Source organism: Pholis gunnellus, assembly GCF_910591455.1.
Source record: "Pholis gunnellus genome assembly, chromosome: 8".
Lineage (NCBI taxonomy): Eukaryota > Metazoa > Chordata > Actinopteri > Perciformes > Pholidae > Pholis > Pholis gunnellus.
The window spans coordinates 13,552,500-13,578,829 of record NC_136534.1 but is presented as its reverse complement, the minus strand read 5'-3'; the positions used below and the strand labels follow the sequence as shown (position 1 = coordinate 13,578,829).

The following is a 26,330-nucleotide window of genomic DNA, read 5'->3' as shown; positions in this document are numbered from 1 at the left end:
AATAGAGGATCCGGCACCACAACACATACAGGAAGAGAGTGATTTCACAAGTTGTTTAAGATTCCAATGTAGGTGCAATAAAGACAGATGGATAACAGGATAACTTATTAATACCAGATACAAATCACATATTAATACCAAGTGGGAATGGGGTTCAAAAGACAGTTTGTGCACAAGCTTGTTTTGGTGTTTCTTCTGCCCACTTGTGGCCATACATTTATTAATACATATTTAAATATATATTTTTAAATGCCTTATTAGGACATTTTGGTTTAACTGTGAGGACATCAAAAACATAATGTGTAGTGTCACATATTTTAGTTGCAGAGTCCTGCTGGTCCCATGGGTCCTTTGGTTGAAATGAAAGCACAACTTTTAGATTACTGCCGCCCTTTAAGAGACCACTCCCTGATTTCTACACCATTAACTCCACTGTTGTAGCAGTATACTGCCTCTACTATATCTGCATTCACCTTCCCCTTCAACATCCATTGTTTTCTCAAGTGGCCTGCAGTTTTTTCTGTTCCTTTTAGAGTCCATATTTTTGTCAACGAAACTGCAGAATAGTACAGCACATGTCATCATTCTCAAGGAGGTGTTTTTAATAGAAAAAGCAGCCTTGATCAGCAAGAAAGCAGCTTTATCAGGTAAGAACTTTTTATTTAACTTTACTATGGTAAAATAACGCATCCAATGAATGTTTGTTCACCACATTTGTTTGGAAAATGTCATTTTTAAAGTTTCTAATACACTGCTGGCCTTAAGGATAATGCCGCTGAGCAATTCGGGGTGTTTTGGTTTGATAAAGACTCGACCACTGGATTTCTTTCACTGTTATTCATCATTAGCGTTTGTGTACAACTTCATGAAAATTAGTAATTTATTTTTTAAAGAGTTCAGGCAATTCATATAGGCTGTGAAAGGAACAATTAAAATAAAAAAGATGTGAATGTATTATGTGTTGTTTCAGATGTGATTCTGTATGAAGACATTTTCAATACCAGTATTTTCTATTTAAATAAATGGCTCTTGCATGTGAAGATGTGTGCTGTTTGAAGAAGTTCCATCCAGCTGTGTTCTAATTTGCATATGGCAGTAGCAGAAACACTTTATGTTCTTATGTTTTGTGCTTCTTTTCATTTTAGCATCCATTCTATTACACCACCAAAACCTCAGAAGTATGGACAAAGAGACAAGGATGATGATATTCTGTCTGCTTTTGGCAGGTAATATATTGAGGTCAGCTCTTTGTTTCCAATCTCATGTCTACATACACCCCATGTAAAAAAAAAGAAAAAGAGAGTATGGCCAAAAGGAGTCTTTTCTTTATCGCATGCATATTTCTCTTACAGCTATTAGCAGCCCTGTGCTTACTGGAGAGTGGAAGGCGAATGTTGTGAAAGATCTTGACGTCCTGGTCACATCCTGTGTTGTGGTACCCTGTTCATTCACCCATCCTAAAGAAAGGCTGCCCTCCTCCAGACTCAGAGGGATCTGGCATCGTTCAACTTTTCGAGATCAATTCATCTATAATGAGGATTCAACGCAGATCTTGGAAAACTTTAGGGGCCGCACACGGTTGTTGGGACATCTGGGTCAGAACAACTGCACCTTAGAAATTACTAAGATTAAAGATCATGACAACGGCCCTTTCTGTTTCCGGGTTGAACTAGCACGGACAGAGACTGATTCGTCCACCATTGACAAGTTCTCCTTTGTGGAGGATTGTGTCGCGTTCAGAATGCTCCGTATGTCACCAACTTTCTCAATATGTTTAAAAGATTTCAGAAATCTACAACTACAACGTTTCTATGTAACAACATGGTTTTCCTCTTTTTTATTTACAGCTGATCCTCCAAAACCTACACTGACTCACCCAAAGACAGCCATTCAAGGACGTCCCTACACTGTCACCTGCTCAGTCACCCATACCTGCCCCTCCTATGTGCCTAAACTCACATGGAGTCCGGTCACTGAAGATGATGTGGTCACTGAAGTCCAGAAAGAAATTCGTTTTGGCTACTGGGAGGCACAGTCCATCCTGACGTTCACTCCTGAGGAGAAGGACGACCACACTGAGGTCACCTGCACGGCTGAATTTAATGGAGGGAGCACATCCTTTACAGTCTTGAATCTCTATGTTAAACGTGAGAGCTTTTCACACTGTTGTTGAATTCTTCATTGGAGGTTTATGACCTGGATCCGCTATTATGTGCAATATAAAGGAAGAACTGACCTTATATATGGATCTGTCTATTTGCAGGTACAGAAAACTATAACCACATCATCATTCCAACAGTGGTGGCCATTGTTACAGCTGTGATCTTTGCAGTCTTCTGCATTGTAATGGTGAAGAGATATAGGTGAGTAATACAGTGCACAGGTGTTAACCGATCCAGATAAACACAATTTGGAGCAAGAAATAATCTTAGTATATGCTCTTATATTATTTTGTTCTCTGTCTACTCAAGGGGACGCATAGCAGAGCTCCAAAGTGGGGATGGCAGGTAAAAATATGAATAGAGCTACACTATTAAGTGTGTTTTAATTATTTTCCTTCATCATCATTATGTCATTTTCTCTATCACAATTAGCATGTGGAACCGGCTGTCCAGGCTGTCTCGCAGGTGAGAAATGTGGTTTGTGATCATTTTTGTATTTTTCATCCAGAACACTATCATAGGAACTTTTAATTGTACTGATGATACATTTAATCTGTGACATTTTCAGAATCCGTTCTGATGTCTCAAGACCACCTCGTTCTGATCAAAGGTCTTTATCTTTCTAGATACTCAGTGACATTTTCGTGTCTTTCTGTACTCTCCCTGCAGCTTTGTGTAGGACGCTGCGTGGTTGGCTTCACTCTAATTTGCATGTCTGTGCACATGTTTGATGCTTTTCTGGCATTCTTGATAAGATGTATTTATATGCCTCACAACATTTGCATATTTTCTGTTCTTCTTTTTTTGTGCAGAAGTTCTATTTCGATGACTGACTGATTTAACAAGTTCATTTTATCACTTGATTTTTATCACAGTTCAAACAGACTTCGGTATTCACAGTAAAATCAAACTTAACTTTTGATCATGTATTTTAATATAATGAAACTAGTACATTTCTTATATTTTCTACATTTAAATGTTAATGATTTGTATTACATACAAATATAACAGAAGGTCTAAAGAGGACATAGTGGATTCAAGTCATACATAAGTGTGTTAAACATAAAAAAATAAAGCCAATTGTTGGTTGCTGAACTGAAGTGATGTGAATTTTAATCCACAGAACCAAAAATGTGAATCCAAAATCCAGTGCCGACCAGAAATTGGCCAAAGTTCGTTTCCCGTCCCCCAAAAGGTACTTGGTCTACTCCTCTTAAACCTGAGCAGTTTATAAAATACAGGTATCATATATTGAAGTACAGTAATGTCATTCTTTTTCTCCCTCTTCTTGTTATTACTGTTGTTTATGGTCCTCAGCCAGCCAAAATCCTGCAATTACCAAGAGGTACTATTTAATTGCCATTGATTTATTCCCAATAATTACGTACAGAACAGTGGCACGATCAACATCTGTGACAATAATGACCTCAATCTTTCACAGGACCTTGATGACGGGGACGTTTACATGAACACTGCCGACCTCAACGTCTATGGAAACATATGAAAAAACACCCAAAAAATCTAATCATGCTCATAAAGGTCATTTGTATTAAGAGCATCGTAGAACTGCAGTTTTTATACATGACTACTGTGGTATTCTCTGTTATCAAGCAAACTATATTTGATTTTCTCTTTAATCATTTTATAAATTAGCCCAAAAGCTGTAAATAGGACATATATATCATGGGTAATTAATTTCCAGCATCTAAATACAGGTCAAATGTTTTTATACAGTATATATACGAACCCAGTATGATATGGGTTGTTGATTGTATTGTATATTTTAAGTGTTTTTAGAATAATTAGTTTTTTACACAAGAGTTGGTCATTATCTTTTACAGCAAGCAGCATCTGTGCCCTCCTTGTGGTTTGCAAATTATATCCCCCGCCCACATTTTAGAGGGAGGTTTCTTAAATTCATGAGTGGTTAAGGACTTAAAAAGGTGCTGAAACGCTTCATAAACATTCAACTCTTGAGGTAAGTCTTTCTGATCTTTTTGAATAAAGAAGCTTTTCTTCACCTTGCAATTTATAACTGTATTAGATGAAGAACTGAATGTCTAGTTAATTTTCCCAATATATGGATTTATGTCATCATTGCTGATATAACAGCACAGAGTTAGATTTGTTTAATTACAAATCTGAGACAGTTAAGTTTAAGTACAGGAAACAGATCTTGCATGTTGCTAAAATATCCTTCTCCATTTTACAATTCACTGTCTCTTTTTTACTCAAAATAATTCTTTAGGCTGATATTATAATTTTCTTGTAGTCTGTCTCGGGAGTTTTCTGAAATGGAGAATGTTTTTCTGGAGTATAACATCAACCTTGTTCTGCTTTTATATACCATATTGCCACAAATTAACATTGACTGACCTAACTTTAGAACATTTAAAACTTTTAAAACTGCTTTAGAAACGAGGAATTATCTCGGTATGTTGACAAAATGCTTTCTGGGCCTAAAAAGGTGTCTTTATTTAAAATAGTTTTCAGGTTGTATTTTTCTTTCTTTCTATGGCAAACCATGTATCAGATTAAGTAATCTTTGCAACCCTTTTTTGTTATTGCTACCTATTTTGCCTGCATGTATTTCTATGATAAATAAGGTTTTCTTGTTTTATTTTGAAAATAAATTCGTCAAAGATTGAATTTGCTATTTTTCCAGCACATGCACATGACGTAGCAGAGACACATTCTCATTGCATTAGTATGTACATATACATCTATTGGACTATATGAAATCACTTGAGATGTTGGGCCATTTATGTACAGGATGTGAAATACATGTGTGCTCTCTTTTTTCACACTTTTTGGTTTTGTTTTTATTTTTTCTGTTCTGGTTCAATAGTATAGGCCTTTAAAGTGTTACTCCACCCACATACATCTGCAGACATTCACCCTCTGTAGACTTGAAAGTTGGCTTTCTTGAGCTTGACACAAGACAAGAAATCTTGTTTCTGCTGCTTGAATTACAACCATTCTTTTGAGAGTTTGTGAAGGTCCTCAGTCCCCCAACTTTATGGAAATTCAATACTAAATTGCTTGAGTACCCCTTTAAAATTGAGACCATAGATAAGTCGAATTTGTTTTATAGTAAATTAGCTTAGTAATATGAAAAAAGAATCACAGATGAACTTTAACTTGTATCAATGCAATATACTAAGATGTTCATTTCATGTATTTTAGGTGTGTGGTACCATTTCCAAGATGCCTGGGTTAAGCCATATTCTCCTGAGCTTCTACATTTTAGGTAATGCAATGTTGTTCTTTCAGTTTGTGTTAGATACAAACACTGACCTAAGCTTTACATTTTTTTAATTTTCCTTTTGCATATTGCTGCTCTTGCAGGATACATTTTCTGCGGTTCCAGGGCCTGGCATGTATATATGCCAGGAAATATCAAAGGATTGGTGGGTTCCTGCCTTGTCATCCCCTGCACCTTTGACTACTATCGTAATCCACCTCACAGACCAAATCGTGTGGTTTGGTACCAGTATGACAACCATAAATATCCTATAGTTTATGACAATTGGAACTCAAGAGATGTCATTGGCATATTTTATAGAAAAACACGAGTATTTACATCCAACAAGAAATGCAGTCTTGAAATCTACCCAGTGACGTGGAATCACCACAGACAGAGGATTTACCCTTGGGTAGATCCAGAGAATATTGGAAAATACACCCACCGATTCTTTGACAAAACTGTAACAATTGAAGTAGTGGGTAAGTAATCATGGTGAGCTTATATGAAAATATCCATTTTTAGATCGATGTATATTAATTTCATCAATCATTTTTCACATTTCCTTTGTAAAGCCAGGCCAGAGACACCATACATTATGATCTCTGGAAGCATGAAGGTTGGACAGCCCGTGATAGTGCAATGCACTGTTTACCACACCTGTCCCACTTATCCACCGACTCTGAGTCTCAACATCCCACTGCGAAGCCACAGCCTCACTCATAGCTCCACATCTGGTGGCACATCCAAAACTACCTTGACGACCACATTGAACATAGAGAGGGATCACCAAAGTGTGGAGTGCTCTGTCCGACACACTGGCGGCCTGACTGCAAAAGCCACCAAAACCCTAAATGCAGAATGTATGTGATGGTTACGCAAGAATTAAACATTTTTTTTTTTATGCTGACCTAAAACTATTAACATTTACCATTTGTATCTCAGGCTCCTTTTCACCATTGACTATCAGCCACACATCAGATGAATTTCTTGAGGGACAGGCAATCAAAGTAACCTGCACTGCCTCATACACATGCCCAAAACATCTTCCAACTCTCACATGGAACTATGGTAGCATGCCGGCCTCCATTGACACCACCAAGCCAGGAAATACTGAGTGGAGGTCTGTCTCCACACTGACATTTACAGCATCAGCTAAAGACCATGGACAATCTCTGACATGCTCTGCACAATTCACTGGGGGACAAAGGCAGGAAAAGAGCATCACCCTACGGGTAAAGAGTGAGTACAAATAATGATAATCTTTATTTAACCCTCCTGTTATGTTCGTTTCTTAAGTACAGCCATGATGTTCGCGGGTCAATATGACCCGGTGCATGTTTAATCATCCAAAAGTTGTCAGAAACCAAAAAATCCTAATAAATATAGTTTGTACCTCATCACCAACACCCTTACTAACAATTCAATCAGTATTTAGTGGAATGAAGTAATTCACCCCTCCATAGATCATAGTTCAATGAGGATAACTCACTTGTTTTAATGAAAAATACATGTTAAAACAATTTTTTAGGTACATTGGAAAAACCTAGATGTAAATTGCATTAGTCTACCATAACATGTATTTTTCTCTAAATTATTTTTACATTTTGAAACATTATTTTTTTCATGGGGTGATGTAGATAAATGGAGATGAGACACCTCTGCTGTTCAGGGTCATATTGACCCGCTCACTCAAAATCAAGCTAAATGAGTCATGAGGATTTGTATTGAAAGTAAACTGTACTCATGTTTACTTGTAGTGTTAAGAAACAGACATTTACAAAAATTAACAAGATATAAACACAATGAACGAGGTGTGTGTGTGTGTGTGTGTGTGTGTAGGTGTGTGTGTGTGTGTGTGTAGGTGTGTGTGTGTGTGTGTGTGTGTCTACACAGCACACGAGTGTCACGGTGTGCTTTGTGCTAATACATGTTGCCACTGTCTTTATAATATTTTCGGTATACGTGTATTGGGTGAGGATGAACACTGTATTTCACAATTTTTTGACACGAATGTCTCGCTTGGAGGAACAGATATATCAGTTTCCTCATCTGATGGTTCATAATCAGCACCATTATAATCTGAATTGACCTCAAGATGGTCTTCATCTTCAGACACATCCGCCTCTATTTCACTGTTGTGATCAAGGATGTGCTCCAGAGCCTCCAGGGCTGTCATCCTTTTGTTTCTGTTGCTCATGTTGTCCTCCAGTAAGCTGCTGTGTTGCATGTATCTGCAGAGTGTAATGTTGGTAGGACTCCCAAGCAACCCTTTCATATGTTTCTCTCCTCTCCTGCTAAGTGTGGGCGGAGTTTTCCCACGAGAAAAAAAAAGGTTCCTGCCAAGATAGTATCTTTCTCGCACAAGTGCGGTAGTGAGACCGCACCTATATGTGTGTGTGTGTGTGTGTGTGTGTGTGTGGGTGTGTATGTGTGTGTGTGTGAAATGGGGTGAAACATGTTGGGAGGAGTAAGAGATACTTTGTCTCACATTTTCAAAGAAAGAAATGGTCTAAACTTGACCCTTCTGACCCCTTATAGCCTCCACTTTCACTGCCAGGTCAAATTGACCCGAACATCATCTCTGTTATATAAACCTGCAGGGGGGGTTGCAAATACATGATATTTTTTATTTAATTTTTTTCACGTTGATTACCCTAATTAAGGCAAGCAGAAGAAGTTTCATACAGAAAAAGTACTTTAAAATATTTTTTCTAGATTTTCAAACTTTGAAACGGGTCAATTTGTCCTCCAGTAAGCTGCTGTGTTGCATGTATCTGCAGAGTGTAATGTTGGTAGGACTCCCAAGCAACCCTTTCATATGTTTCTCTCCTCTCCTGCTAAGTGTGGGCGGAGTTTTCCCACGAGAAAAAAAAAGGTTCCTGCCAAGATAGTATCTTTCTCGCACAGGTGCGGTAGTGAGACCGCACCTATATGTGTGTGTGTGTGTGTGTGTGTGTGTGTGGGTGTGTATGTGTGTGTGTGTGAAATGGGGTGAAACATGTTGGGAGGAGTAAGAGATACTTTGTCTCACATTTTCAAAGAAAGAAATGGTCTAAACTTGACCCTTCTGACCCCTTATAGCCTCCACTTTCACTGCCAGGTCAAATTGACCCGAACATCATCTCTGTTATATAAACCTGCAGGGGGGGGTTGCAAATACATGATATTTTTTATTTAATTTTTTTCACGTTGATTACCCTAATTAAGGCAAGCAGAAGAAGTTTCATACAGAAAAAGTACTTTAAAATATTTTTTCTAGATTTTCAAACTTTGAAACGGGTCAATTTGACACGCAACATAACAGGAGGGTTAACAAGCCAATAGCCTTTAAGTCATATACCAGAACTGCCCTGCATCACCAACAAAGTCTAGAAAAGAACTGAAAGTATTTCAATGTAATTGACTCGTCTCATTTTGCCAGCCCAAAATTTAAACTTAGAAAATGAAATACAACTATAGAATAATCAAAAAACGGTTAAACGAAAGAAATGACAGCTCCGTTACACAACATTGTTTAATACTTTTTTCAATTCTTTATCTTCTTCCTGCCTCCAAAAATCATTCAAATGAAACACTCTGAGTGGAAACACCACTCATTTCTTTTAAAAACTTCCAACTGTGCTTTGAATGCTTCCTCTTTCTACAGGAAACATGCTCTCTCGCGGCTGGTCCTTCACCACCCCCGGCAGCATCACTGGCATTAAAGGCTCATGTATCATCATTCCTTGCACATTCTCCTACAGTATCTCCCAGCCTGCTGACCTGCAAGTTATATGGTACTTGTTCCAGAGCAATGGGTACCCACCTGTATTTGGCGAAAGACAAAACATTATTAGTAAGTTTAACGGGATAACTAGCTTGATTGGATCTGTTGGGGAGAAGAATTGTAGTCTTAAGATTGAGAAGCTGGAGATGTCGCACAACCAGGACAGACTTTACCCATGGGTAGACCTGAACCCTATCACCTCCTACCACAGCGTGGGTCACACGCTTTATGACAAAACCTCTCAACTTATTGTATTAGGCAAGTATCTGGATGCATTCATTCACGGGTTTTTTTTGTCAATTAAATCCAAATTCCATGACAGGCAGTTATCCAAAATGACTATTCTGGCTTTGATTTTATAGACCATGCACCGGAACCGCAGCTGAGCGTCATTGGTATCCCCAGGGTGGGAGAGGAGAGCACAGTGTCCTGCAATGTGCAACATGCGTGTGCCTCTGCTCCCCCGACACTAAACCTGGATGGTATACCTGGAAAAGAGGTGATTACTGACACTCTGGTATCTGATGGGATTTGGGAAAGGACAGCAGAGCGAACTTGGCTCGTAAAAGAGGAAGACCAGAGTGTGAAGTGTACTGTTAGTCACCGTAGTGGTCAGAAAGCCACAAGTGAGCTCAAGCTGAATGTTGAATGTGAGTACAGTGTCAGACAATATTGATTGAATTCCAATGAAAATGCTAACTGTTTAGACCTCACTATCACCTTTCTGCTCAGGTCCATATGATGAAATCACAATGACTGAGCGGCCAGGTGTGGAAACAGAGGGTGTGGCAAAGAGTGTCATTTGTTCTGTTTCCTACAAGTGTAAGAAAAATAAACCAACCATTGTGTGGAATTACGAAGACATGCAGAGTTCGCTCAAAACCAAAGAAATCTCCAGCAATACCTATAACGTTGTGTCAAATCTAACCTTCATTGGCTCTCTTGAGGATGACGGTAAATCCTTGACCTGCACTGCTCAGTTTGTTACTGGGGAGACTTCAGACTCTGAAATACTTCATATAAAAAGTAAGTTCACGTCATTTATAGTGGTCACTTGAAGGAATCGTTTGAGATGTTGGAAGCTATTGTTATTGGCTTTCTGGCAGAGAGTTAGATGAGAAGATTGATACCACTCTTACATGTCTGTTAAATATATAGCTACAGCTCTGATGATGACACATTGATAATTGCTTGCTGTCTTTTTTCGTTACAGAATACGTCAGACCAGTTGATCCATATGAAAACGACAGTGGGTGTACTTCTCTATTCTCTCAAAACTCATCCCGCTGCCATGTTATGTCAAAAGTGGACTGATTTCTACAGGCATCCCATCATGGCTTGTTTCTCTCTCCCTCTACAGCTCTCCACGTTGTGGATGCTAAAGTCCCTTTCAGATTCAGCGCCTTGACTGGCTCCTGTGTGGTGATTCCCTGCAGCTTCCCGTACCAGGAGGATGACCCTGTCACGCGCGGCATCTGGTCCAAAAAAACTGGGGATGTCATCTACCACAATGCCCAAAGCTATGTGGTTGACCATTTCAAGGGCCGCACCAGAATAGAAGGAGATGTGAATGAGGGAACCTGCTCATTAGAGATCGATGACATCAAGCCCTTTGACAACGGACCCTTCTGTTTCCATGCAGAGAAAGGAAATAATAACAGACACAGATTCAACAACAGCTGTGTATTTATTATTATGAAAGGTCAGAAAAGTCTTAATTTTCTTTAAATATGCCAAGCTATTTATCTGTTTATCTGTTTTCTAATCAACATAAGTACTCTGCTTTGTGTTTCACATGCTCAGCGTCCCCAGGAAAACCAGTGATGACCTCAGTTCCAGCAGAAATCTACGCCGGTTCAAAGATTACCGTCTCGTGTTCTGTGACGCACACATGTCCGTCACATCCACCAGTGTTCTCATGGAGTGTCCCTAACCTCACCAGTGAGGTCACGCACACCTCGACGCCGCAGGGCATCTGGCAGACGACCTCCACCATCACTTTCATGGCTGCTGGAGGAGATGGGGCCAAAAGCCTCACCTGTACTGCCACCTGGTGGCGGGGCAAGCAGCAAGCCAACACAGTCCAGCTGACTGTGAAGGGTGAGAGCCACGAAATACATCTGTTCTGCTTATGTCTTGCAATTCTATCATACATTGAGTTGTCAAATGTACATCACCAGGATCAAGCTCTCGGGCAGTAGCCATTGCAGTGCCAGTCCTGATTGTTATCATCCTAGCTGCAGTGTTTGGAGTGGTCTTCTATAGGAGAAGGTAAATACATGTCAATTCAAAAGATGCCAAAACAGTAGATTGGTAATATCGGTGCTATAGTGATGCTATTGTTTATTGTAGAAGGTCAAAGTCAACATTTACGAGTGAATGTTTTTAACCAACAGGAAGCGCTCTGACGACTCGCTGAGACAACCACCTCGACCAGAGAAAAGGTTTGTAGGTAAACCTTGATGAGTAACGATGACGTCATTGATGTCTAGATTTCAGTCAGCAACACAAGAAAATTACTCGAAAACTGCGTCTGGTCACGTTTTGCAGTGTGCAAGCCAGCAAGCTTTTCTGGCCATTCTGAGCCACAATCCTCTGGGCAGTGACAGATGCATCACATTTAACTGAGATGCTGAGAAAGCACAGCCTGATGACCGCTAAGAAGCCGCCAGATATATGAGCAAGAGGGTCAAAGTTCAAGGCTCAATAGGCCCTTTTCACAGCAGTGATGTAAACACAGGTATAATTGATAAAATGACTTATGGTCCCGTTATATTTTGTGTAACACAGCCATCTCAGTGAGCCAACATGCACAATACCAGGGCCCTGGCCCACCTGTTTTGTGAGGATAGGTTGATTAATTAATGTTAATTAATTACACCTGTGTTTATCTATGATGGCATGTCAAAATGGCTGCTGTGAGAAGTGCCTATGTTATGATGAAGAAGTATATCCTAATTGTGTGTATAGTGCATGCAACAGTAGGTAGTTTGTAAGGGCAGCTGCTTCAGAGTTATTCTATTTATTGTTATTATAGAGTTCAATATGATTATAGGTTTACTGCAAAATCCAACACAGAGCTGGAGCAACTCTAACAGGTCGTCATGTTCCCCATTCTATGATGCCATTATTTCTTAGTGTCCATCCAAAGTTTAAAACAAACAAACTGAATGAAATGATTGTAAACTTAACACACTGTGTAAATATGGTTTCACATATTGAGTATATGTTTGTTGAGTTAGATTAGTATTTCCCAAAGTACTAAAGTGAAAAATTATTAGTATGTTTGCTTTGGACGTTACTAATCAGCTGCCACACAGCTGCTGTATTGATGATGATTGACGCTTCAGAGCTCTGCCGCATTCTTTGTCATACATACATCCTGTATTTCCATCAAAAAAGCTATTTAAATCTCTGTCTCTGCAACTATCACAGGAGATCACTCTGGGATATATTATCCAGGTAAGTCCCTTTTGTTGGTCTCATATCAAGATAAGATCGTGGATGTGCTGTAATCAGTTTACCTAAAATATTTTCTACTTAACGAAATGTCCAGGAGAAACCCTGACGACAGGGAGAGACCTCCAAGGCCAGAAAAACGGTGTGTAAGCAGACTGCTTGCTTAACAAACTGGACAAAATACAGTCGACCTAATACTGACACGCATTAACACTGTTATTTCCATACAGGGGGTCCATTTGGAGACGATTTTCCCGGTAAGAATATCTAAGAATAATCAATCACATTGAATCCCCCGTTTAGTGCCTTGTGTTTACATTTCTTCCCTTTTCAGTAGAGCAGAAGATCGCCATGTTGAGTTGAAAGATCTGAGGGAACCCAGGTAGGTGTTTTTTAGATTTATTTTTAGATTTTACCATTCTCACTATTTCAAACTGTTTAATATTTAATTCTATTTTCAAACTTCTGTTCTAATAATCAATTGTAGGAATAGAACTTCCATTCCTACGGTATTTCTTCCATTAAATACCGTTTGAAAAAAAATCAATTAATATGAATATATTTATTAACCTCGTAGAAACCAAGGTAACACTGTGAACCTCAGTGTTGACTATTTGTAAGTGTTTATCGATGTTGCTCTACTACATCACACAGCCCTATTAGGAACCAGACAAACACTGATCTTGTGCGATTCCCTCCTCCTCCCGTAGAAACAACACCACCACTGTAAACTGTGACACTCAACTCTTCAAACAGCGCTTTCCATCCCCGAAGGAGTGAGTTTTACAAACACAGCTGTTCCTATCTCTTTTAAATGTCATACCACTGTGTCTCAGATACTTTTCCATTAATTATCTGCTTCCTCTCATATTTCTGTTTGCTCTAGTAACCGGAGACCTCCCCACTCTGTCAGGCCGGAGGTTAGTACTACTGTGGTGAACAGTGATGTCATTGCTACTTATTTCTGACAAAGAGTAGGTTATGTCACGTGTCCTGACTAACCATTTGGAAAAAGGCATCGAACAATAAAGGATGCCCTGCTTATGGTAGCCTGCTTTTGGGCTGTGGGCCAGAGGATGTGAGAAAGCATCATTTAATGGAAAGCACCCAGGATTCACCATATCAACATCCCAAGTGCTTGTCTCACCAGAAACAGAACTATTGTAACTCATTCCAATTTTCCTCAAATTTGTTACAGGATTTCCATGTGTACGGCAACTATTGAGTTCTTCAAGACATCTCGGAATCATCACATGCTTCCAGGACGTGTTGCTGTTTATTATTTTACAATCATACACATACTGCACAGTACATGTTTGCATGTGCGGGGAAGTGATGTGTGTCTTGCATTTAAACTTGCTTTATGTAAAGGTGCAATGTGTAAGATACGGACGGAATTTTAGAAAACAATTTAAAGCCCCGTCCTGTCTTCTTATACCACTTGTTCCTCAGTAGGTGATAGTGAGTCACTGTGGCATCTGCCATCAGTCTGGAGGACAAATAAGTAGTGCTTCCCCGGGGGCTTGTCAATAATACATGCATGGTCTGTGTACTATTTCATTTTTTTTTATATATATATATTGTTTATTGGATTAAATCCAAAGTCGCACAGCAGTTTAGTGGAATTGTGTGTATTCTTGTCCTGCTGTTAGTTGGTATTATGGGTTTGTTTGTTGTTTTTAACTCATTTATATCGTATGGATTTAGCAGCAGAGGGGAAATGCTGCCCCCTCTTTCTTTGGAGCATGTGACAAGAGATTACACAGTGCACCTTTAAAGAATGCATATCAGCTGTCAAATATAATAATAAATTAAAAAAAATCTTTTAATTTGACTACATTGTTTGTCTTGAGCATATTCCACTGTAATTTGATTGAGAGAGAGAGAGAGAGAGAGAGAGAGAGAGAGACTGACTAAAGGGCATCTACATTTCTGCCAGGTAGGTCCACCCACTCCAATATGACTGTGACAAATAGACTTGAAGTGTAAAACGCAATTGTGATTATATTCATTCAATCAAACATACAGCAGTGCTCGTTACAGACACACTTGACAGAGATCTGCACTCTGTTGAGTGAACTTCTCTAGTTTTTCTCCTGCTGTCTGATCAAGTGGCCAAACAGGAAGTTGCAAACCCTAAAAGCGCGTTAACAGCCTCTTCAGTCTTCACATGTCCTGCCAGTTATATACAACCTTTGACTTTATGACTTATATTAAACTTTATACCTAATGGCTGGCTTAATAACTGTTTGCTATCTGACTCATGGTGAGATACCACAGACTCACTAAAAGGAACTCAGTAACGAACACCCATAAAACACAAGAGAGATTGGATTTTCTTCAGCTCACGCAGGTTTATTTGCATCCAACAGAGTACAAGTAAACCGAGCTGTCTGGAATCAACTGACCAAAACAAAGAAATGTATTTTACTTTATACCCTCGTTACCCCCCTTCATGATCTTCATATCTGCCCACACATCCGCTCTCAACTTTTCCCCAGAGAGACATCATCTTCATCCTTCATACAGTTAAGATTCACGGCCCGTTACAGAGGGGACTTTTGAATATTTTGACATATGACAAGTACCAGTTATCTTCTAATTGCACTTTATTCCACTGTGGACCAAATGTCCACCGCTCTTTCTCCGCTACAAGCTTATCATGGAGACGGTTTAACAGCTCACATCTTTACATTGACAATTTTGGTGCGTGCGTTGTTTAGATTGAGCTGGATCGGTCCCAGGCTTCGTACTATTCAACCTATTGTATCACTGTGAATCTGCCAACCTCCTGACCTTAAAGACATTCGTATCAGTGTGCCAGAGTTTACAAGAGTTTAAAATGATTTCTGTCTATGGTTGTTTATCCCCTTAACCCTTTGCACTTGTTTTGTGTCTCTTCAAAATCATTTTGTGTTTCTTTTTAGTTGGTTGTTCCCTTTTCATAGTTGTGAGTCTCTTGTGGTCTCTTTGCAGTAGTTTTGCATCTTTCTTTTTATCTTTTTGTGTCTCTTTGTCTCCTAGAGTGACATTTTGAGTGACATCATGCCCCATTAATACAACTCAGGAATGCCTTCAACTTTAAATCAGAGTCTGGAATAAGCATATATAGGCTGAGGGCCTGGCACACATCATTTAAATGAGACTGAGACAGGATTTTAAGGACTCAAGAAAACACAAATCAGAATACACAGCAGAAATTTGAGAAAGTTATTTATTCATCTTTTTTTTAATCAATGACGTCAACATATTCTTGATAATTTTAATAAAAAATAGGTTTCAGGTTAATAATATTGCACTCATATACATTCTCATCCAATAAAGAAGCATTCTATGCAAGACAGATGCTAAACTTTCTCACTCATCAGATGAACGGATAAGGAGGGGTGTGAGCACTATGAGGCTGGGGGTTATGCCACTGTCTCAACTATTTAAGAGAGCACGACCAAAGAGAACAGCGGTGCCACCAGGAGCAGAAGGCCAGCACTTGTGCTGCTGGCGCTGTTGCAGAAATTCCCCTGGCAGCAGCTTATTTCTACTGCAGTGGCTTTTCTCATCATTGTAGATTCAGGTGCGCACGCCAGCTTGGAGGCACAGCCCTTCAGGGTGATCGATTCACCTCCTGCAGTCACTGAGAGAATGAAAATAATGTGAGTGCGTTCATCTAGAATCCCTCTCTGAGCAGAAGCAATAAGTGGAACAGAGTAGGTTGTTGAATGCTTGCAGGCTTGTTACCTGTGGTTGAGATGCAGTGGTCTTCAATTCCCTCACAGTTTAGAGTTGCGGTGCAGTCTTTTCCGTTGCATTGGAAGCACTTTTTACCATTTGCAATGGATTTGCTGGGCACTGTTATATAAAACACACATTGTTCATACTGCTTGGTTATGTAGAGGGGGATTGGGGGGTTATTGCAATGCACTATTCTTCCTTTAGTGCCTTTTTGAAGCTCTTTATATGCTGGTGAACAGCATTCAAATGAAGAGTTGTATAAATTATCTCTCTCTTTTAGACATACACATGCATACACATATACACACAGCTGCACTGCTCCTCTATAATGGATGCTGATATTGGGGAAAAGTAATTTCCTCATACTGGCTTGTTTTGAAATTTGAGTCTTGTTTCTCGAACCATATTTGCCCCAAGCATATGTCTCGGGTTCTGATACATTCACTGCCATCAATCCACAATTCACAATGTCTATCCGGCACAAGACATGAATATACAACTTATATATGTTAAAAATATATTATTTACTCAGTAAAATCATATAAGTAGGTTACCAGGGGCAGGTTGGTCATTGCAGAGCTCGGAGGTGCAACACTTGCTGTTAACTACGGTTTTAGAGATTCCGAAGTTGACTGAGGCCTCCCCACAATCGTGAGCCAAAGCGCAGCCTTTCGCGGTGTCTTCAGCAACTTTTGAACCACCTGCAACAAAAGAGGAACCTTTGTAGACCGGGCCAGGACAAAGCAGTTTTACGATAAAACAATGCAACACAAATGACCATACCTGCATATGAAGTTACACGAACTGCAGTACACTGTTGACCTGACAAAGGACATTCTATTACGTTGTCTCGGCAGGTTCCTGGGAGTCCCGGTGGACACTCATAACATTTCAGGGTGTGTGCTGTGGAAACACAATTTTCAGATATGTAAAAATAGCATTTGTAAAGGTAAATATAAAATACAGATATATAAAAAAAAAAATTGAAGATCCTCCATCTCTTAAAAATGTCCCTGTCAAAAACATAACATAAACTTGCCTTTAGAGAGAAGCACAATGCCACAGATCAGAGTCAGGAGATGCATTTTGTGATGGCGGGATACAACAAGTTTCAGTCTGATCTGTTACGGCTATAAGTAGTTCTTCTGAGAAGGGGTTGTCCTCATCCTCACACCACTCCTTCTTTGCTATCATGGAAACCTAATGCAACCTCTTAATTGCATGTACTTTTCCATCTGGGACAAGGGTTGCTCAACAAGTGGTTTCCGACCAACACTTGAGTTTCATTTCTTAAAAAAATCGAGATCAAACTGGCACATTAAGGTGTGTGTGTTCTTTCAGGGGAAACGAAAGCCATATAACAATGATGTAGATAGACTATAGAGCAGGCATGTCCAAAGTCCGGCCCGCGGGCCAATCACGGCCCGAGGTCAGATTTTATACGGCCCGCGCCTTCTGTCTTAAAATGCATTATTTATGGCCCGCCAGCACAGTCAAAACAGAATGAATAAATCATACAAATTCAACATGCAATTCCTCTTTTCACCTCATGGTGGCAGCACCACTTTGTAACTGTCCTGGCCCGGTCTACAAAGGTTCCTCTTTTGTTGCAGGTGGTTCAAAAGTTGCTGAAGACACCGCGAAAGGCTGCGCTTTGGCTCACGATTGTGGGGAGGCCTCAGTCAACTTCGGAATCTCTAAAACCGTAGTTAACAGCAAGTGTTGCACCTCCGACCTCTGCAATGACCAACCTGCCCCTGGTAACCTACTTATATGATTTTACTGAGTAAATAATATATTTTTAACATGTATAAGTTGTATATTCATGTCTTGTGCCGGATAGACATTGTGAATTGTGGATTGATGGCAGTGAATGTATCAGAACCCGAGACATATGCTTGTGGCAAATATGGTTCGAGAAACAAGACTCAAATTTCTTTTCCCCAATATCACCATCCATTATAGAGGAGCAGTGCAGCTGTGTGTGTATATGTGTATGCATGTGTGTGTCTGAAAGAGAGAGATAATTTATACACCTCTTCATTTGAATGCTGTTCACCAGCATATAAAGAGCTTCAAAAAGGCACTAAAGGAAGAATAGTGCATTGCAATAACCCCCCAATCCCCCTCTACATAACCAAGCAGTATGAACAATGTGTGCTTTATATTACAGTGCCCAGCAAATCCATTGCAAATGGTAAAAAGTGCTTCCAATGCAACGGAAAAGACTGCACCGCAACTCTAAACTGTGAGGGAATTGAAGACCACTGCATCTCAACCACAGGTAACAAGCCTGCAAGCATTCAACAACCTACTCTGTTCCACTTATTGCTTCTGCTCAGAGAGGGATTCTAGATGAACGCACTCACATTATTTTCATTCTCTCAGTGACTGCAGGAGGTGAATCGATCACCCTGAAGGGCTGTGCCTCCAAGCTGGCGTGCGCACCTGAATCTACAATGATGAGAAAAGCCACTGCAGTAGAAATAAGCTGCTGCCAGGGGAATTTCTGCAACAGCGCCAGCAGCACAAGTGCTGGCCTTCTGCTCCTGGTGGCACCGCTGTTCTCTTTGGTCGTGCTCTCTTAAATAGTTGAGACAGTGGCATAACCCCCAGCCTCATAGTGCTCACACCCCTCCTTATCCGTTCAACTGATGAGTGAGAAAGTTTAGCATCTGTCTTGCATAGAATGCTTCTTTATTGGATGAGAATGTATATGAGTGCAATATTATTAACCTGAAACCTATTTTTTATTAAAATTATCAAGAATATGTTGACGTCATTGATTAAAAAAAAGATGAATAAATAACTTTCTCAAATTTCTGCTGTGTATTCTGATTTGTGTTTTCTTGAGTCCTTAAAATCCTGTCTCAGTCTCATTTAAATGATGTGTGCCAGGCCCTCAGCCTATATATGCTTATTCCAGACTCTGATTTAAAGTTGAAGGCATTCCTGAGTTGTATTAATGGGGCATGATGTCACTCAAAATGTCACTCTAGGAGACAAAGAGACACAAAAAGATAAAAAGAAAGATGCAAAACTACTGCAAAGAGACCACAAGAGACTCACAACTATGAAAAGGGAACAACCAACTAAAAAGAAACACAAAATGATTTTGAAGAGACACAAAACAAGTGCAAAGGGTTAAGGGGATAAACAACCATAGACAGAAATCATTTTAAACTCTTGTAAACTCTGGCACACTGATACGAATGTCTTTAAGGTCAGGAGGTTGGCAGATTCACAGTGATACAATAGGTTGAATAGTACGAAGCCTGGGACCGATCCAGCTCAATCTAAACAACGCACGCACCAAAATTGTCAATGTAAAGATGTGAGCTGTTAAACCGTCTCCATGATAAGCTTGTAGCGGAGAAAGAGCGGTGGACATTTGGTCCACAGTGGAATAAAGTGCAATTAGAAGATAACTGGTACTTGTCATATGTCAAAATATTCAAAAGTCCCCTCTGTAACGGGCCGTGAATCTTAACTGTATGAAGGATGAAGATGATGTCTCTCTGGGGAAAAGTTGAGAGCGGATGTGTGGGCAGATATGAAGATCATGAAGGGGGGTAACGAGGGTATAAAGTAAAATACATTTCTTTGTTTTGGTCAGTTGATTCCAGACAGCTCGGTTTACTTGTACAAATAATGCAAATAAATGCAAATAAACCTGCGTGAGCTGAAGAAAATCCAATCTCTCTTGTGTTTTATGGGTGTTCGTTACTGAGTTCCTTTTAGTGAGTCTGTGGTATCTCACCATGAGTCAGATAGCAAACAGTTATTAAGCCAGCCATTAGGTATAAAGTTTAATATAAGTCATAAAGTCAAAGGTTGTATATAACTGGCAGGACATGTGAAGACTGAAGAGGCTGTTAACGCGCTTTTAGGGTTTGCAACTTCCTGTTTGGCCACTTGATCAGACAGCAGGAGAAAAACTAGAGAAGTTCACTCAACAGAGTGCAGATCTCTGTCAAGTGTGTCTGTAACGAGCACTGCTGTATGTTTGATTGAATGAATATAATCACAATTGCGTTTTACACTTCAAGTCTATTTGTCACAGTCATATTGGAGTGGGTGGACCTACCTGGCAGAAATGTAGATGCCCTTTAGTCAGTCTCTCTCTCTCTCTCTCTCTCTCAATCAAATTACAGTGGAATATGCTCAAGACAAACAATGTAGTCAAATTAAAAGATTTTTTTTAATTTATTATTATATTTGACAGCTGATATGCATTCTTTAAAGGTGCACTGTGTAATCTCTTGTCACATGCTCCAAAGAAAGAGGGGGCAGCATTTCCCCTCTGCTGCTAAATCCATACGATATAAATGAGTTAAATACAACAAACAAGCCCATAATACCAACTAACAGCAGGACAAGAATACACACAATTCTACTAAACTGCTGTGCGACTTTGGATTTAATCCAATAAACAATATATATATATAAAAAAAAATGAAATAGTACACAGACCATGCATGTATTATTGACAAGCCCCCGGGGAAGCACTACTTATTTGTCCTCCAGACTGATGGCAGATGCCACAGTGACTCACTATCACCTACTGAGGAACAAGTGGTATAAGAAGACAGGACGGGGCTTTAAATTGTTTCCCAAAATTCCGGCCGTATCTTACACATTGCACCTTTACATAAAGCAAGTTTAAATGCAAGACACACATCACTTCCCTGCACATGCAAACATGTACTGTGCAGTATGTGTATGATTGTAAAATAATAAACAGCAACACGTCCTGGAAGCATGTGATGATTCCGAGATGTCTTGAAGAACTCAATAGTTGCCGTACACATGGAAATCCTGTAACAAATTTGAGGAAAATTAGAATGAGTTACAATAGTTCTGTTTCTGGTGAGACAAGCACTTGGGATGTTGATATGGTGAATCCTGGGTGCTTTCCATTAAATGATGCTTTCTCACATCCTCTGGCCCACAGCCCAAAAGCAGGCTACCATAAGCAGGGCATCCTTTATTGTTCGATGCCTTTTTCCAAATGGTTAGTCAGGACACGTGACATAACCTACTCTTTGTCAGAAATAAGTAGCAATGACTTCACTGTTCACCACAGCAGTACTAACCTCCGGCCTGACAGAGTGGGGAGGTCTCCGGTTACTAGAGCAAACAGAAATATGAGAGGAAGCAGATAATTAATGGACAAATATCTGAGACACAGTGGTATGACATTTAAAAGAGATAGGAATAGCTGTGTTTGTAAAACTCACTCCTTCGGGGATGGAAAGCGCTGTTTGAAGAGTTGAGTGTCACAGTTTACAGTGGTGGTGTTGTTTCTACGGGAGGAGGAGGGAATCGCACAAGATCAGTGTTTGTCTGGTTCCTAATAGGGCTGTGTGATGTAGTAGAGCAACATCGATAAACACTTACAAATAGTCAACACTGAGGTTCACAGTGTTACCTTGGTTTCTACGAGGTTAATAAATATATTCATATTAATTGATTTTTTTTCAAACGGTATTTAATGGAAGAAATACCGTAGGAATGGAAGTTCTATTCCTACAATTGATTATTATAACAGAAGTTTGAAAATAGAATTAAATATTAAACAGTTTGAAATAGTGAGAATGGTAAAATCTAAAAAGAAATCTAAAAAACACCTACCTGGGTTCCCTCAGATCTTTCAACTCAACATGGCGATCTTCTGCTCTACTGAAAAGAGAAGAAATGTAAACACAAGGCACTAAACGGGGGATTCAATGTGATTGATTATTCTTAGATATTCTTACCGGGAAAATCGTCTCCAAATGGACCCCCTGTATGGAAATAACAGTGTTAATGCGTGTCAGTATTAGGTCGACTGTATTTTGTCCAGTTTGTTAAGCAAGCAGTCTGCTTACACACCGTTTTTCTGGCCTTGGAGGTCTCTCCCTGTCGTCAGGGTTTCTCCTGGACATTTCGTTAAGTAGAAAATATTTTAGGTAAACTGATTACAGCACATCCACGATCTTATCTTGATATGAGACCAACAAAAGGATGTATTTCATGGCTCTCACCCTTCACAGTCAGCTGGACTGTGTTGGCTTGCTGCTTGCCCCGCCACCAGATGGCAGTACAGGTGAGGCTTTTGGCCCCATCTCCTCCAGCAGCCATGAAAGTGATGGTGGAGGTCGTCTGCCGGATGATGATACATGAGCCTTTAATGCCAGTGATGCTGCCGGGGGTGGTGAAGGACCAGCCGCGAGAGAGCATGTTTCCTGTAGAAAGAGGAAGCATTTAAAGCACAGTTGGAAGTTTTTAAAAGCAGCTCAAGAAATGAGTGGTATTTCCACTCACAATGTTTCATTTGAATGATTTTTGGAGGCAGGAGGAAGATGAAGAATTAAAAGTATTAAACAATTTAGTGTAACGGAAATGTAATTTCTTTCCTTTCACCGTTTTCTGACATCCCATTCTGGGAACTCTCTTTCTAAACAAGCTCACATTGGGAAATTATTTTATAGTTGTATTTCATTTTTTGAAGAAAGAGCGACAAAAATAGACACTTCCACATTAAGAGAGGGCTGGCAAAATGAGACCAGTCAATTACATTTTTATGAAATAAATGTCAGTTCTATTGCAGACTTTGTTGGTGATGCAGGGCAGTTCTGGCATATGACTGCTTTAAAGGCTATTGGCTTGTTAAAATACAGATTATCATTATTTGTACTCACTCTTTACCTGTAGGGCAGGGGTGTCCAAACTTTTTTCAAAGAGGGCCAGATTTGATAATGTGAAGATGACCAAGGGCCAACAGTCCCTGCTGACATTATTTTAAACAATACAAGTTGCCTATACATACACTATTATTTAATAATTATATTTTCAATGACACAGCAAGGATAATTTTATTTTAAATATGATCTTTAAAATGGAGCAAGAAAATTAAGTAATAACACATTTACTTTAAGCAAAAAACTAATTTATTATTCAGTTATTAATCAGTATTTTAGCTCTGGTTGAACAGCTGGATAGTTTTTTCAATCTATTATTATTATTATTAACCTTTTAAGTAGACAAAATCCATTGAGAACGAGGTCTCATTTTCAAAAGTTTGTCATTTAAAAACAAAGATAGCAAGAGTAGCGAGAACCATCGACTGTACAAATAAAGTGATTAGTTTTCATTGAACCCCGTTACTGTATTAACTTCCACTGTTACTGTAAAGCTGTTAGAATTGTGGCCTATCTTCTATTTGCAAATAATATGCATTCAATCCAGTTCAATTATTTAAATTAGAATGAAGAGTAAAGTAATAGCTGTGATCTATACACACCTCTGCAATAGCAACCTGCTGAAATGAAGATACAGGCACCTTAACCCTCTCTATCATTACTTCAGGGCCCTGTTGGGACCGGAAGTACCCTGGCTGTGGTCATCACAGTGAACAGTGTCTGGGAGTGTGATGAGAGGGCACGTGAGCCCTTGTTACTGTAGTTCATCTCCTTGGAGCAGAGGCAGCATTTAGCATACCCTGCCTTATCAATATTTCTAAAACACTGCGACAGCAGTAAGCTGTACTCACGTCTGTTTAGAGTAGACCTCCACCTTTATCCAGGCCCAGCTCCTTCACATCTCAGCCCTGCATCAAGCTGCGCTACACAAACAGCGTCCTCTCCCTGAAGTTCTTTGACCTCATCATCTCATCAGTATCTGGGCCTCATCATCGTGGTCTTAAAAGTTATTGTCACCACGAAATCATCCTCATTCTACTTTGAGTTAAAAAAAAACAACCTGCCAACAGATCCGCCGGTGTTCCGGTTTAACGTTAATGAGTGACCGCGTGAACTGAACCGGGCATGTTTCATCGCGTTACGTTTTTTTTCCTCCTAAATCGCGATAATGACGCATGTTAACAAACAAAGTTCCGCATGCAGTGGACGTTATCCTTAACCGAGCAAGTCTGAACTGTAACGGAGGGGTTTTTTTTTCGGTGAAAAAATATGAAAGCGGCGGCCCTCGGTATCGACTTTCCTTATTTTACTTGCCGTAGCCATGACAGTTGAAGGGTCAGAGACAATTAAAAAAAGTTACAGTTACAAAGTGGTGCTGCCACCATGAGGTGAAAAGAGGAATTGCATGTTGAATTTGTATGATTTATTCATTCTGTTTTGACTGTGCTGGCGGGCCATAAATAATGCATTTTAAGACAGAAGGCGCGGGCCGTATAAAATCTGACCTCGGGCCGTGATTGGCCCGCGGGCCGGACTTTGGACATGCCTGCTCTATAGTCTATCTACATCATTGTTATATGGCTTTCGTTTCCCCTGAAAGAACACACACACCTTAATGTCCTGTAGTTGTACACTGTTGACCTGACAAAGGGCATTCTATTACTTTGTCTCGGCAGGTTCCTGAGAGTCCCGGTGGACACTCATAACATTTCAGGGTGTGGGCTGTGGAAACACAATTTTCAGATATGTAAAAATAGCATTTGTAAAGGTAAATATAAAATACAGATATATAAAAAAAAAAATGAAGATCCTCCATCTCTTAAAAATGTCCCTGTCAAAAACATAACATAAACTTGCCTTTAGAGAGAAGCACAATGCCACAGATCAGAGTCAGGAGATGCATTTTGTGATGGCGGGATACAACGAGTTTCAGTCTGATCTGTTACGGCTATAAGTAGTTCTTCTGAGAAGGGGTTGTCCTCATCCTCACACCACTCCTTCTTTGCTGCTTTGACAGTGAAAAAAAAGAAGTCTTGTAAATTCACTTGAATTGAAACTCATGTTTAGTTTAGTTTTTTAAGTTTACAACATTTTGACAGATGTGAACAGTAGTGCAAGAGGGAAGAGCTATAGCACAGAGTATCCATACGTAGAAAGACCGACTTACTGAAGGACCAATAAAATACAAAGTGAAAGACTTTCACTCTGTTTGTACACATAATATATGAACACACATCTCTCATAGAACATCCGTGATCCACCCAGTGTAATTATGTGTACACAAGGACAGCAAACGCCATCGTCAATACATCTCAGTGCATGTTTACACGGTTGTGTCATGCGAGGAACTGCCACACTGCAATTATGAAAGGTGGGAAAAATGTTCTCTGTTAATTACAGCGTATTAACATTTTAGGAGCATTTCCAATTCTTTTATCAGGTGACTGCACGATGGCAGATACTGACTGTTTTCACATGCTGGCCCTTTATTTCAAAGTAACACAGGTCATTTGGATGTAAAGTGGTGACTGTATTTTGATCATTTGCTTTTTGTACAACTTTGGCTGTATTGGTTAACTGCTGCTGTCTGAACATGACTGTTTTATATTAGTGCCGCAGAAAAAGAACCACTGGACGCGATAAAAGTAAATGTATTTACTTTTATCGTGTCCAGTTAGATTACCTTGACGTTTAAACATCACAATATTCCTGAATGATGATACAATAAATGTCTCTGAGCATTGTCCCTCTCTGCAGTAGAAATTGTCGTGGCGATTTTGAATTCCACTCTGACAACGAGGAACGAGACAAGAGATGAGTTTAACAATGCAAACTTGGTTTTAGAAGCACCATAGTTTGTCATTAATTTAGTTCTGAGAGATGTCTCAGATGACCTCAGCTCCCCAACAAAGGCAAATAAATGTATTTGACTGTCAAATGGAAGAGGCTGGTTTTGAGCTCAGCCTTTAATATGTAAATACGTTTTATTTGAGGTAGGTCAACATGCATAACCCTTACTTTATTTGGGAAAGATATACAGTATGCATACCTATTTTAATCTGTTGGGCTATTATAGTAACTAATTTGCAAAGCTGTGTAGAAAAGTGTACCATGGAAACCTAATGCAACCTCTTAACTGCATGTAGTTTGCTCAACAAGTGGTTTCCCACCAACACTTGAGTTTCATTTCTTAAAAAAATCAAGATCAAACAGGCACATTGAGGTGGGTGTGTTCTTTCAGGGGAAACGAAAGCGACATAAGGATGTAGATAGACTATAGAGGT

At 39.6% G+C, this 26,330-nt stretch overlaps 4 protein-coding genes across 7 annotated transcripts; 2 read left to right on the top strand and 2 right to left on the bottom strand.

The window, feature by feature from the left end:
- The first annotated feature begins 495 nt into the window (after nt 1-495).
- Nucleotides 496-4,811, top strand: LOC306699857 (myelin-associated glycoprotein). Of its 2 annotated transcripts, XM_079164629.1 has the most exons (11): nt 496-647; nt 1,146-1,226; nt 1,353-1,748; nt 1,848-2,147; nt 2,264-2,363; nt 2,472-2,507; nt 2,595-2,627; nt 2,731-2,772; nt 3,286-3,357; nt 3,480-3,507; nt 3,604-4,811. In XM_079164629.1, exons 2-11 carry the CDS (start codon nt 1,181-1,183, stop codon nt 3,664-3,666), a joined length of 1,116 nt encoding a protein of 371 aa, XP_079020755.1. In that variant the 5' UTR covers nt 496-647; nt 1,146-1,180; the 3' UTR covers nt 3,667-4,811. The 2 variants fall into 2 exon arrangements, with proteins under 2 accessions (XP_079020755.1, XP_079020756.1); XM_079164630.1 differs by lacking the exon at nt 2,731-2,772.
- A 1,788-nt stretch (nt 4,812-6,599) lies between these two features.
- LOC306699844 (uncharacterized protein) lies at nt 6,600-14,424 on the top strand. The gene is made up of 16 exons (XM_079164613.1): nt 6,600-6,648; nt 9,056-9,433; nt 9,538-9,825; nt 9,908-10,201; nt 10,389-10,424; nt 10,536-10,877; nt 10,979-11,275; nt 11,356-11,446; nt 11,572-11,619; nt 12,611-12,637; nt 12,732-12,776; nt 12,865-12,891; nt 12,972-13,016; nt 13,345-13,410; nt 13,521-13,554; nt 13,833-14,424. Exons 2-16 carry the CDS (start codon nt 9,061-9,063, stop codon nt 13,857-13,859), a joined length of 2,040 nt encoding a protein of 679 aa, XP_079020739.1. The 5' UTR covers nt 6,600-6,648; nt 9,056-9,060; the 3' UTR covers nt 13,860-14,424.
- Nucleotides 14,425-15,830: 1,406 nt separating this feature from the next.
- Nucleotides 15,831-17,560, bottom strand: LOC306699866 (uncharacterized protein). Its single transcript, XM_079164642.1, has 5 exons — nt 17,403-17,560; nt 17,147-17,266; nt 16,918-17,064; nt 16,370-16,480; nt 15,831-16,265 (listed from the first exon to the last, which is right to left on the bottom strand). Exons 1-5 carry the CDS (start codon nt 17,446-17,448, stop codon nt 16,066-16,068), a joined length of 624 nt encoding a protein of 207 aa, XP_079020768.1. The 5' UTR covers nt 17,449-17,560; the 3' UTR covers nt 15,831-16,065.
- A 2,996-nt stretch (nt 17,561-20,556) lies between these two features.
- LOC306699867 (uncharacterized protein) lies at nt 20,557-25,036 on the bottom strand. 3 transcript variants are annotated; one of them, XM_079164643.1, is made up of 9 exons: nt 24,904-25,036; nt 24,658-24,768; nt 22,390-22,590; nt 22,238-22,282; nt 22,123-22,149; nt 21,998-22,045; nt 21,604-21,669; nt 21,460-21,493; nt 20,557-21,181 (listed from the first exon to the last, which is right to left on the bottom strand). In XM_079164643.1, exons 3-9 carry the CDS (start codon nt 22,524-22,526, stop codon nt 21,155-21,157), a joined length of 384 nt encoding a protein of 127 aa, XP_079020769.1. In that variant the 5' UTR covers nt 22,527-22,590; nt 24,658-24,768; nt 24,904-25,036; the 3' UTR covers nt 20,557-21,154. The 3 variants fall into 3 exon arrangements, with proteins under 3 accessions (XP_079020769.1, XP_079020771.1, XP_079020770.1); XM_079164645.1 differs by having other exon boundaries at nt 21,998-22,042; XM_079164644.1 differs by lacking the exons at nt 24,658-24,768; nt 24,904-25,036 and adding an exon at nt 23,898-24,589.
- Nucleotides 25,037-26,330: the final 1,294 nt, after the last annotated feature.